The sequence below is a fragment of the Tripterygium wilfordii genome, chromosome 16, assembly GCF_013401445.1.
Source record: "Tripterygium wilfordii isolate XIE 37 chromosome 16, ASM1340144v1, whole genome shotgun sequence".
NCBI lineage: Eukaryota > Viridiplantae > Streptophyta > Magnoliopsida > Celastrales > Celastraceae > Tripterygium > Tripterygium wilfordii.
Window position 1 is genome coordinate 8,690,317 of NC_052247.1, and position 12,201 is coordinate 8,702,517.

At 39.3% G+C, this 12,201-nt stretch overlaps 3 protein-coding genes across 5 annotated transcripts; 1 reads left to right on the forward strand and 2 right to left on the reverse strand.

The window, feature by feature from the left end:
* Positions 1 to 375: 375 nt before the first annotated feature.
* Positions 376 to 1,343, reverse strand: LOC119981357 (glycine-rich cell wall structural protein 1.0-like). Its single transcript, XM_038824449.1, has one exon. The coding sequence runs from the start codon at positions 1,307 to 1,309 to the stop codon at positions 518 to 520; it is 792 nt and encodes a 263-aa protein (XP_038680377.1). The 5' UTR covers positions 1,310 to 1,343; the 3' UTR covers positions 376 to 517.
* A 3,181-nt stretch (positions 1,344 to 4,524) lies between these two features.
* Positions 4,525 to 5,324, forward strand: LOC119980557. Its single transcript, XM_038823300.1, has 3 exons — positions 4,525 to 4,615; positions 4,709 to 4,855; positions 4,992 to 5,324. The coding sequence occupies exons 1-3, from the start codon at positions 4,593 to 4,595 to the stop codon at positions 5,155 to 5,157; spliced, it is 336 nt and encodes a 111-aa protein (XP_038679228.1). The 5' UTR covers positions 4,525 to 4,592; the 3' UTR covers positions 5,158 to 5,324.
* An 87-nt stretch (positions 5,325 to 5,411) lies between these two features.
* Positions 5,412 to 8,678, reverse strand: LOC119980555 (zinc finger MYM-type protein 1-like). 3 transcript variants are annotated; one of them, XM_038823299.1, is made up of 4 exons: positions 8,475 to 8,678; positions 8,323 to 8,378; positions 5,642 to 8,026; positions 5,412 to 5,551 (listed from the first exon to the last, which is right to left on the reverse strand). In XM_038823299.1, exon 3 carries the CDS (start codon positions 8,010 to 8,012, stop codon positions 6,378 to 6,380), a length of 1,635 nt encoding a protein of 544 aa, XP_038679227.1. In that variant the 5' UTR covers positions 8,013 to 8,026; positions 8,323 to 8,378; positions 8,475 to 8,678; the 3' UTR covers positions 5,412 to 5,551; positions 5,642 to 6,377. The 3 variants fall into 3 exon arrangements, with proteins under 3 accessions (XP_038679227.1, XP_038679226.1, XP_038679225.1); XM_038823298.1 differs by having other exon boundaries at positions 5,642 to 8,033; XM_038823297.1 differs by having other exon boundaries at positions 5,642 to 8,378.
* Positions 8,679 to 12,201: the final 3,523 nt, after the last annotated feature.

Sequence of the window (12,201 nt, forward strand, 5' to 3'; positions counted from 1 at the left end):
ATCGGGTAAATACATGAATAAGAAATAAAGAGAAATTAAATTATTATAGCCTAACTGGCTATGGAATCTCACTTCTGTTTGAAAGTTGTGGGTTAAATTTCCATTGAGCTTATACATGTAATTATAAATTATCATGTGTTTGTGTAAATTGTGTGGCAGCGCGTGATTTGATGCTATTAAGTGAGTCTATGATTTTACTCCGTGCACATCCGAGAGATAATAATTACGAGTCCTCATGCTAATTAAATATATACGTGCATACCTTAAACATGAATGGAGATTGCAATATTGCACCAAACCCTTTCGAAACTCAACGTAAAAGAGAAACTTAAGATAAAATAATATTGATATCATTCGGCCATAACTTGATACAACTTCGAAGAACATGCTTGCAATTAGAGTTGGAACAATATTTGTAATTTGTGGACATATTTTAATTAAATTATCCTTATTTTCCTTAATATCACGTCTTGTAAACATTTTATGGTGGCGATCCATCAATGAGGAGGTAGTTGTCTTAGTAACCACCACCTTCACCACCTCCGGAACCACCACCATATCCACCTCCATGTGCACCTCCTCCACCACCTCCAGAACCACCTCCACCGCCACCACCAGAACCTCCACCTTCTCCGCCACCATATCCTCCACCAGCACCTTCACCACCCCCATATCCACCTCCATGTCCCCCGCCGGCTCCAGACCCCCCTCCGCCACCTCCTCCACTCCCACCACCACCACCACCACCTCCTGCACCCTTCCCTCCCCCACCACCATACCCACCTCCAGCTCCACTTCCTTCACCACCACCATAGCCAGCTCCCCCAGCACCTGCTGCACCACCACCTCCGCCGCCACTTCCTCCACCACTTCCTCCTCCGCCACCAGCACCATGCTCTCCACCAGCACCATATCCAGCCCCCGCACCTTCACCACCTCCACCACCATATCCAGCTCCACCAGCACCTCCAGCACCAGCTCCACCGCCACCTCCACTTCCGCCTCCACCCCCACCACCATGACCAGCAGCACCTCCATATCCAGCACCACCACCTTCTCCTTTACCCTCTCCACCTCCATACCCACCTACACCTTCACCTACGGCGGCTCCACCACCACCACCTGAGCCACCTCCTCGTCCATGCCCCCCAGCAATACCGACACCCACACCAACATCAACTCCAATACCAGTTCCATGGCTAATGTGGGCAGCGATTTCATCAAGTGTGAAGAGGGCTCTTGTGGCAGAACATGTTCCTAACCCTAATAACACAAACAAGAGAGCTCCAACAAGTTTGATAGTAGCCATGGTAATGTGTTTAACTACTCCCACAACAAAATGGACTTGCATTTCAAGAGAAACCAAGTAAGCTATTTATAGGAATTGGGTATGCTAAGAGACTACTGTTTGTGGACCCCGTTTAATGAAACACACACTAGTAGTGTGCCATTGGTGTGATTTTGCTGTCGTCCACCACGTCGGTTTGATCATGTATTAAAAAGTTTACATACGATTTAATTGGAATATCCAATTAATCTCTTCTTATTCTCTCTATTAGCGAGTTTAATAGATATCCGACTCAGTCCAATGGCTGGTGGTTGTTAATTGTACTACTAAACTATGGTTAAGATTCACAAATCATTAATTACCCATGCAAGTTATTATAAGCATGTTTGCAACTTGGTTCAGTTGGTTTTTTTGAAAAGGGGAGGGGAGATTCGAACACTGATCATCAAAGTGATACACATCATCCTTACACCATGTCAATTAGTGATTCGGGTGTACCTTGATTCAGTTGTTGGGTATTAATATTTAGGCCATTTACTAAGTATTATAGTAACACACTCTGATCTACTTGTTCGTCCGAAGTAGACTTTCGAGAATCCAACTCATCGACTAAGACCACTAACTAAATTGGAATATTTCCCACTGTGCTTTCAAATCTCATGGAGGAAATCCCACTCCCAAAATATAGCCAATACTTTTATTTGTAATCAGTGTGTCAGACCCCTCAATGTGCCTAGGATCATAGTTAGGTTAGCCCACCATGCATGTGATTCACTTATTAAGGTTTTTGAATGTGCCTTCCAACCAAGCAGTACGTTGCTTCAATATTTAGGTGCATTTGCATTTTGGCATACTTGTACATGAATATACTGTCTCGGGTGCGTGTAAAGCAAATAAGCATCCATAGACCATAATTAATTATATTTATGTTCGTATGTGATTGTGAATGTGATGTGTACCATATATATGTTTATATGTAATTGAAAATCTCAACCGTACTCAGATCAAAGATATTGTTCACTTTGGGTTTATTGATTCCCGAAAAAATGTCTCTTGATTTGGTAGGAACATGCAGATCTAAATCTGAAACCTTAACGCTATGTTTGGTTAGTCGTGGGAATGAGAACGAGAATGAGAATTCCAACGATTCCAATGTTTGGTTGGTAAAGAAATTGTGATAGGAAGATTGTATTCCTGACTTGGAAAAAGACTATACTATCCCTTGTTAGGTAGTATTTGATATTTTTTTAGAAGTAATATTTGATATTTTGATAGTTTGATTACTATAACATATATACACAAACATAAAATTAAATATTACCATAAAATTAAAATTAAATATTCAACTAACACTATATAGTTTATTTAAAAAATAAAAACAGAAACCTACACTGAATTATCTTCTCTCCAAAAAATAATATAAAATAAAAAATATCCCCAAATCTTATCTCCTCTCCAAAAGATATAATTTACTCCACCACTGCTGTTGCGAAACAACCACCCCACCATGGACTTTGAGTTCGTCGATCTGGCTTTAGTGGGTTGAAATCTCCATGGGAGTTTTGGACTGGAATCTCAGTCGAGTTTTGCAATATGCAGCTGGAGATAGGGGAGATGCGATGCAGATTCAGAGGGGAGAGAAGAGAGATGTGAGGGATAAAATGTAATTGAACTTGTCAAACAAGTTCTGTTCCGGCCGGAATACACAATTCCTTAAGGAGAGGCCAGGACCTGCAGTTTCGGAGAAGGGTGGAATTTAATGTTCCGTTCCCTTGTTTTGTTTTGTTTCGTTTCATACCAAACATAAGAATCCTTTTGAGAACCGGAATTGAGATAAGGGAGAGATGCGATGCAGATTCAGAGGGGAGAGTTGAGAGATGTCAGGGATAAAATTGTAATTGAACTTGTCAAACAAGTTCCGTTCTGGCCGAAATACACAATTCCTTAGGGAGAGGCCAATTCCATAGGGAGAGGCTAGAACCTGCAGTTCCTGAGAACGGTGGAATTTAATGTTCCGTTCCCTTGTTTTGTTTCATACCAAACATAAGAATCTTTTTGAGAACCGGAATTGAGCGTTCCATTCCGACTGGAACTAGCCAACCAAACATAGCGTAAGTCTTCACACGTGAATTTGATGATGCCGGCCTACTATTTAGTGGGCAATCACATGCAATATCACTTGTGTTTGGTTAGCGTGGGTCCAGTCCATCTTACTTTGCTTGGTTAGTGGGATGTCTATGAAAGTCTTCAAGCCTGAGAATTCGATGATCATCACCATCATATTCATATACATACTCTCCTCTTCTGCTATCTTAACAACTACATCACTTGTGACGTCTGCTATATATCTATGTTTAATCGATCATTCACGTATCTCTCTTCCTCTTCGCCCCAACAACTCTTGTGAATTAATTAAACCAACAAAATTCAAATATAGAAAATCGCGGAAACAAAAGAGAATAAGATAACACAATATTTAAAGAGATTCATCACAATTTTGCTTATGTCTTCGGACGAAGAATCACGGAAGATTTTATTAATATGAAGAATATTATAAAAGGATGAGCTCTTGAACTTAACTCAAGAAGTAATCCATAAATATCTTTTTTTGGACTCTCACACCTCAAACCCCTCTCTAGGACTCCCTAGACACCAGAATTTTTTGAGACATCTTAAAAAGTTGCACAAACATAAACTCTTATAGGCGATTCAAAACACAAGCGAAGGAAACCCTAATTCTAACTAAAAACCTATTCGAATTCTGATTCTACAACTCAAAATACTATAGAAGGGTCTAGGCCTTACTTGAGGAAGGACAATCTGGTCTGAAAGAAATTCAACTTTGTGTCAAACTTCACAACAACTTCAAAGGGCCCAGAGTCCCCCAGACAACATCAACTTCAAATCTTTCTCAGCCCGCCCCATTATGGCTTTTCTCAGGCCCAGCTTGGAACCTCATGTCCGGGTTTGGATGCCCAATCTATATTCATGAGAATCATTACGCGCATGCATGAGCCATGTTGGGCCTAGACCAGGGATAGCTTCAAATATTTATGTGGAAACAAAAATATTGGTAATCCGTCACAAGCAACCGACCCACCACTCACAAGTGGACACACTTGCCACGTCGGATCTTTTCCACTTTCTGGATACTTCCATCTCAATTTACGTCATTCATTACGTACAGGAATTTTTAAATGCGAAGGACAATATGGTCATTTTCATTTATTACCCACTAGAGCCAGAGGGGGTGAGGAACTGCGGACTGAGTGACTAGAGACTAGTGAGTGTGGCACCCAGCAAAATGGAGACTCAGAAGGCTCTCAGGTTCAATGTCTTTCTTTACCAAAACAAAAAGGACTTGATTTCGTTCAGAAATCTTTTTTAAGTAATTAGTTTGATGGGTTGATCAATGATCAGGTTTGTGGGTGTAGGAGGGACTTCAGCTGGGTCTGCAAGCAAGGCAATCTGCAAGTGTGGAGAAGGGTATGAATGTGAAATTTCCACCGTCGATGCAGGCAAGGCTTATTACAAATGTGGTGATAACTGCACCTGTTGCTGTATCCTGTAAGTTGCTTCAACACTACAACTAAATAACTAATCATTCATATGCATAGACCATATATAGTATATATATATATATATATATAGCTGATTAATACACAACTTCCGTATAACAAAATCTTGTTAACTACTTTATCAGAGAGGGGACTCCGGAAGAGAAAGCAAAGCAGCTAGAGGAGTGCAGTGGAGGCCAGGTGTACTGCAAGTGCGACGAAGGGTATACTTGTGTTATCACCAAGACTGCAGCTCCTGATGCTGTCAAGACTGTCTTTGAATGTGGTCAAGGTTGTGTCTGCACAGCCTAGCCCTAATCAAACCTTCCAAAATTGGTTCTTCTCAAGTCATGTAATAAATAATAATAATAGTGTGCTTGTGTGTTTGTGTAATTAGACCTTGCATCCATTTCTTAGATGCTCTGTCTAATGATGGAAGGATTGGTTAACGCATGATGTAATTAATCCTTAATGATGGACAGGGATGAAGCCATAAAATTTTTGTAGCAGGGTCAAAAGAAAATTAAATTTAATAATTCTTCAACAATCAACAAGTATCAAAACCAATTAACCAAACTAATCAAAGTTCAAACATATAAGGAGATCAAACTAAGATTACCTTTGGCTACAAGCCTACAAGTAGTAAGCTCCATGCCTCCACCTATGCCTTAGGCCCTTAGTCCTTAGGTACTTATCCGGTTAGCCCCTGCATTTGAGGAGATCAAACTAGGATTAAAATGGATATGTAACCTATCTAGTCAATCATAATTGAAATAAAAATTGAAAAAAAATATACCTGGTTACAGTTGCACTCGGCGTGGTCTCATTGTCTGAAACCATTGAATGATAGTTTCATTATCAATCCCATCTAAAATATCTTTCTCAATATATGCGACCAAACAAGCATTAAGCCACTCATCTCCAACACGGCTACGCATCCGATTCTTGATAATTTTCATTGCAGAAAATGCCCTCTCTACGCTTGCAGTTGAGACTGGAAGAGTCAATGCCAAAGTAATCAACATATAGACCAATGGGTATATCGTATGTTTTCGTGTTTGCACCATTTTATTTGCAAGGCCAGCTATTCCCTCTACTGATGAGAATTCAGAATTATTTCGAACTTCAAAAATATATGTGTCAAGTTGATCCTCAAGCACGTCAAGATCATAACCAGAAAACTCTTTTGGATACATTCGAGCAAACTGCATAAGCATTTCCTTGTTGAAAGCAGAGAAACCATCACTTAGATTAAGACATCCTACACACAAAAGTAACTCAGTATTTGCCTCTGAAAAACGATTGTTTAACTCCATAACTTGCCTATCTATAACAGTGTTGAACAACTCAAATCGAAAATGATGTTTATTTGTTCTTTCTTCAACTCCTCTTCTTGGACGACCACGAGCCACATACTTATCATCCATGTTTGGAACAACAATATCATGTGTGGAACAAAAAGATGAAACTTTCTCCAATAAAGAATCCCATCCATGATCTTCTCTCATCAAATTCAAGCGTTGCTTTGATATTTACACTAACCGCATGGCATTCTCAATCTCCTGCTCTTTCTTTTGTAATGCAAGTGATAACTCATTAGTAATGGCCAAGGTACTCTTCATTAAATGCATTGTAAACACAAAATCAAATGTCTGTATTGCCTCCAACAACATGCATGCTTCAACAGTTTGTTCTGAACTAACACCATCAACCATAATGACTTCAAGTACTTCAACAACAGAAGAAAACATGGATATAAGGCTAAGCAATGTATTATAATGTGAGCTCCATCGAATATCACCTGGCCTTTGCAAATTAATTTCTTGATTCAAGCCTCTTCCACTAATTATCTCTCCTTTCTTGAGTGCTTCAATAACTTTGTCATGCTGTTTAGCTCTAAGTATCTCTTGCCTTTTACAAGATGCTCCTACAATATTCATGATCTTCAAAGTAATTTCAAAAATAAATTTAACTTGGAAGTGATTTTTTGGGACATCAACAAGAGCCAATTGAAGTTGATGAGCAAAACAGTGAACATAAAAAGCACATGGATTCTCTTCTAAAATTAGTGCTTTCAACCCCTTATACTTTCCTTGCATATTACTTGCTCCATCATAACCTTGACCACGCAAACTTGATAAACTTAATTTATGAAGAGCAAACATTTGTTCAGTGGCATCTTTAAGTACAGCAGAAGTGGTATTGGCGACATGTACAACCCCAATAAAACGCTCAATTATATCCCCTTTTTTATCAACATATCTCAAAGAAATTGCCATCTGCTCCTTGGTCGATACATCTCTAGATTCATCAATCAAAATAGTAAAAGTTGCATTGCCGATATCCCTGATAATAGCATTAGTGACCTCAGTTGCAGCTGCAATGCAAATATCCTTCTGAATATCAGAAGAAACCAACTGAGAATTACTAGGAGCATTTTTAAGTGAAACCTTGTTTATGTCTTCATTATGTGCAGCAAGCCAATGAAAAAGCTCCAAATAGTTTCCTCTATTCATTGACCATTCAGATTCATCATTCCCTCGGAATGCCAGCCCTTGTCGTAAAAGGAACCGAACATAGTCAACAGCTGCAATCAAGCGAACTCTATAATCAATTTTATCTTGATTTGACTTTCCAGTGAACATCGCATCAATTCTTCCAGTAAGATTCTGATTCATTAGATTTTGACATTTCATCTTCGCTTGATTATGCGCACTATTATGTTTCCCAACATGTTCTTTAAGCTTCATTTTCTTCTTCCAATTTATGAATCCCTCACCAACGAATGAATCACCGCCACCCTTTAAAGTTTGCGGTCGAAAAAGATAGCAATAGAGGCAATAGGCAGCATCTTTTGCTACGCTATACTCTAGCCAACCATTATATTCCTTAAACCACTCTGCCTTGAACCTCCTTAAGACATCCACAAATTCTGTTTGTGGAAAATCATGACTTTCAGGTTGAGTAGGGCCCTTCAAAAGGTATGCTCTTCGAACTTGATCTCTGTCATTAGCATTATAACTCCATATTGGAAGTCGATGCCCTGGATCCGCAGGAAGATTTGTTAAATCAATCTCCACACGACTTTGCTTCATTGCGGACTTGTCTCGAGCATGAGATTGAGAAGAATCACCCGCTATAGACTTTCTTTTGAAAAACTTATCCATAATTATCAACAATCCTACAAACTGAATACAATTATCCATAATACAATATTACAATATAGCATTGTGTCATTTGTGTGAACTGTGAAGTCAAATCATTACTAAAAATTCCAAATTCTAGTATATATGTTCCAATTTTCACAAGGGTGTAACTAATAAACCAAATAATCAATTACCATTCAACTAGAAAACTATCAAGATTCAAGAACATGATTTTCTACAAATAACAACTTAACAAGTTACATGTCAAAATTCAAATAATTAAGAACTATTGAAATTTTAACCAAATACAATAAATGAATCAAAGACTTACCAAAAGAATGACCCAATTTGAGGCTTTGAGCAAATTGCTTGATCTTTAATTGAGCCCTAATAATCATATGAATCAATAAGCACAAAATTGAACAAGAAATAGAGTGATTCCTACTTTACAAGGCTAGTTGGCACACGATACGACTCACTCACCACTTGTGTAGTTGTGTTCTCGTCTGGGTGGTGTTCTCAGTTCTCGTCTGCACTCAAGAACTAGAGCAGCAAGCCAGCAACAAGCCAACAACACGCTCAACGAAGATGATTGCACGAAAGTCCTCCTCGTACTGATACTTGAGAAGTATTTTAATTAGACACTGTATTTTTAGAGTCACTTTCCCATCAACTACACAACAGCTCCAAGCCTCCAAGCCTCCAATTATCACATATTCAAGTCTATATGCTCGGCTGCACCGCCTGCATGTCTATCAGTCTATGGAGTCTTGAGTGACTCTTAACTGGGCTTTTTTCCAACTTCAATTGGGCTTGTAGTTTAACATTTGAGTTGGACTTTTGACTTCTACTTGACCTAATTAAGGCCCATAGTTTTAAACACATGAATTCATTACTTATTCATTTGAGCTTTTACTTAAACATTAAAACACATAAATTGATCAACTCTAAAGGCCCATATTAGTTACAATAATCATATTTAGACTACATATATATATATATATATATATATATATATATGTGTGTGTGTGTGTGTGTATGTATATTAGATGTTTTTTTGACTTTTCCAAGGGGGGTCAATTGACCCCCCAAGCAATAGTCTAGCTTCGTCCTTGATGATGGAGAATAAGCAGAGGCGAAGCTACGAATATGCTCTATTATGTAATTTCATAATGTGAGGTTTTGGTCCAATCTATGGAATGCCGATCAATGTTTATATTTCAAACCTAGAAAAAAAAAGCAGTAAAAAAGCAGTAACATGTTAACTACACATCAATAACGGGTGGTTGAATGTATTAAGGATGATTCAAGTCAAGTCAAACACAGCAACAAACCAGGAGTGTATATAGCTAGCAATCAAGGTCCAAGAAATGGTTACAGCCGTAATCCCAGCGGCAACAAATTAGGAGAAAACAAAGCAAGACATGATGGTCCTAACCATGATCCTGGCAGCAATGAATCAGGAGCAGAGAAATAGAATACATTTATGTTAAGCAAATCATAAAGACGCAGAAATAGAAAATACATGTATAAAGGCCAGAATCGTGGATACTATTGTAAGTAGTTACCATACTTAGGCTATTACAATCCTGTATACATATGATCACTTTGATGTGAATAAAAATTGAGCAAAGCTTTCATAGTCTTATTCTTTATATGGTATCGGAAGAGCCCGTCTCTAACGAGTTTTTGATCCAAACATCTTCCATGGCTGCCACTCATGATTCTAAAATACCTGACCAACTCACTCCATCCAATTATCCACAATGGCGTGCCCAGTTTGATGCCATTCTTATTGGCTATGATCTTCAAGGCTATGCCAATGGTAGTCTTTCTTGTCCCCTAGAATCCAGTTCAGCAAATACCAGTACCACTGCCAGCCTCACCACTCGTCACTGGATCCGACAAGATAAGCTCATTCTCTCTACCATTTTTTCTACTGTAAGAGCAAATATCAAACCCCTGATTGCTAACTCTCGCACCTCTAGTGATGCCTGGAACAAACTGAAAAACCTCTATGCAAGTCGCTCACACACCAGAGTCTTGCAATTAAAAGAAGAACTCACTACCATCCAACGTGGATCCGTATAGTTACAGACTTTCTTCATGCTGTCAAGACACTTGTTGATGAACTTGCTCTCATCGATCATTCTGTTTCAAATGATGATATCACACTTTATATTCTTCAAGGTATCGGCCTGGAATTTCGCGATATTGTAGGTCCTATTCGCACTCGTGAAACCTCACTCACATTTGAGGAATTGCATGACCTTCTTGTTGGTCATGAGACCTATCTCAGCAGGCTCAATCACGCCTCTCCACCTTTACTTGCTACTGCAAATTACAGCCACAAGAAGCCCTATTCGGGCTCCCATACAAATCGATCCAGTGGTTCATCCCAACGCCAATTTTATGGCTCTTCTCGTCAATCCACTCCGAGGCCACATCAGGGAAATTATCGCCCTCCATCTTATCCCAAAAATGATACTTGATCCTGCTCAACAGGCTACAAAGGCAAGTGTCAGCTCCGTGGTGTAGTTGGCCATTCTGTCAAGAGGTGTTCGAAATTCACCTTCTCCGACGTCACTGCCAATTACACTACAACAAGGTCCAACTCTGACGGAAGATGGCTAGTTGACTCATCTGCATCACACAATATGACCTCTGATTTATTCAATCTCACGATTCATTCAGAATATGATGGGACCGATGAGGTTATTCTTGGAGATGGTTCAGGTTTGTCAGTCTCACACATTGGTTCATTTACTTTCAAGTCTCCAACTCGTATTTTCAGTCTTAATGATACTCTTTATGTGCCATCCATAAAAAAAAATTTACTTTTAGTACATCATTTCACCAAACAAAATAATGTCATGCTTGAATTTCACCCTTATCATTTTCTTGTGAAGGATTCGAGCACGGAGGTGATACTTCTACACGGAAAATGTGAAAATGGGGTTTACACCCTACCGACATCCTTGGCGAAATCTTCACCAGCACCTCAAACAAATGTCCATGAACGCACCTCCATTGATGGTTGGCATCGGCGTCTCGGTCACCCTTCCCACCGTATTGTCTCCAATCTCGTTAATTTCTATCATTTACCTATATCAAAAAAAAAATCCATCTTCTACTTTATGTACTTCTTGCTCTATTAATAAAGCACATCAACAGCCTTTTCGCTCAAATAGTCTCAATAGTACATCTCCTCTAGAGTTATTATATACTGATGTATGGGGTCCCTCTCCCATTACTGGCAAAGATGGCTCCCGCTACTATCTAATCATAGTTGATCATTACACCAAGTATATATGGCTCTATCCCATGGCTCAAAAATCTGGTGTGAGCAATGTTTTCCCTCAATTCAAAAATCTAGTGGAAAAACAATTTCAAAAACCCATCAAAAGCCTTTACTCAGATAATGGGGGCGAATTTCTTGCTCTCAAAAACTATATTTTACAAAATGGGATCAATCATTTTACCACTGCCCCCCACACACCACAACAAAATGTCGCGTATGAACGTCATCATCGTCATCTTGTTGAAACAGGTCTCACTCTTCTCACTGATGCAACTCTACCTCAAACTTACTGGCCACATGCTTTTCAAACCGCTACATATTTCATAAATCGCATGCCCTAAAACCCTCTCCTTCACAACACATCACCATTTGAGACCTTGTTCGGGAGTAGACCAAATTACACCAAGCTACGAACTTTTGGTTGTCTATGCTTCCCACTTACTTGTCCATATAACTCTACCAAACTTGAACCCAAATCGGTACCTTTCTTTTCCTTGGATATTCTGCAGCTCGAAATGCCTATGTTTGTGAATCACTCAATAATGCATGTGTCTATCACTCTCGTCATGTATTGTTTGATGAAACCATGTACCCATTTGCTGAAAAATCCAAGCCCACAACTCCAGCTTCGCACTCCCAGCCCAAATCTATCTCGGTAGCTCCACCTCATGAGATTATCCCAATCCCACTTGCAATAGTACCACCGGTACCACACTCCCAACAACAAGATTTGCCATTGATATCAGACTCATCTTCACATTCTCTAGGTAATCACTCCTCCATATCTCCCAATCCAGCTTTGCAACCTCACAGGGCCGTCTATAGCATTTTGGAGGCCCTAGACAAGTTAAGAAACTGAGGCCCTCATTCCCTAAAATAATTTTTTTTTTATAAATATGAAATACAGCA

Coding starts and splice junctions, on each gene's coding strand:
- LOC119980557 (XM_038823300.1), top strand. CDS start 4,593: ATGGAGACTCAGAAGGCTCTCAG. Junction 4,616..4,708: donor GAGACTCAGAAGGCTCTCAG/GTTCAATGTCTT, acceptor ATCAATGATCAG/GTTTGTGGGTGTAGGAGGGA. Junction 4,856..4,991: donor TGCACCTGTTGCTGTATCCT/GTAAGTTGCTTC, acceptor CTACTTTATCAG/AGAGGGGACTCCGGAAGAGA.
- LOC119980555 (XM_038823297.1), bottom strand. CDS start 8,051: ATGGATAATTGTATTCAGTTTGTAGGATTGTTGATAATTATGGATAAG.
- LOC119981357 (XM_038824449.1), bottom strand. CDS start 1,309: ATGGCTACTATCAAACTTGTTGGAGCTCTCTTGTTTGTGTTATTAGGG.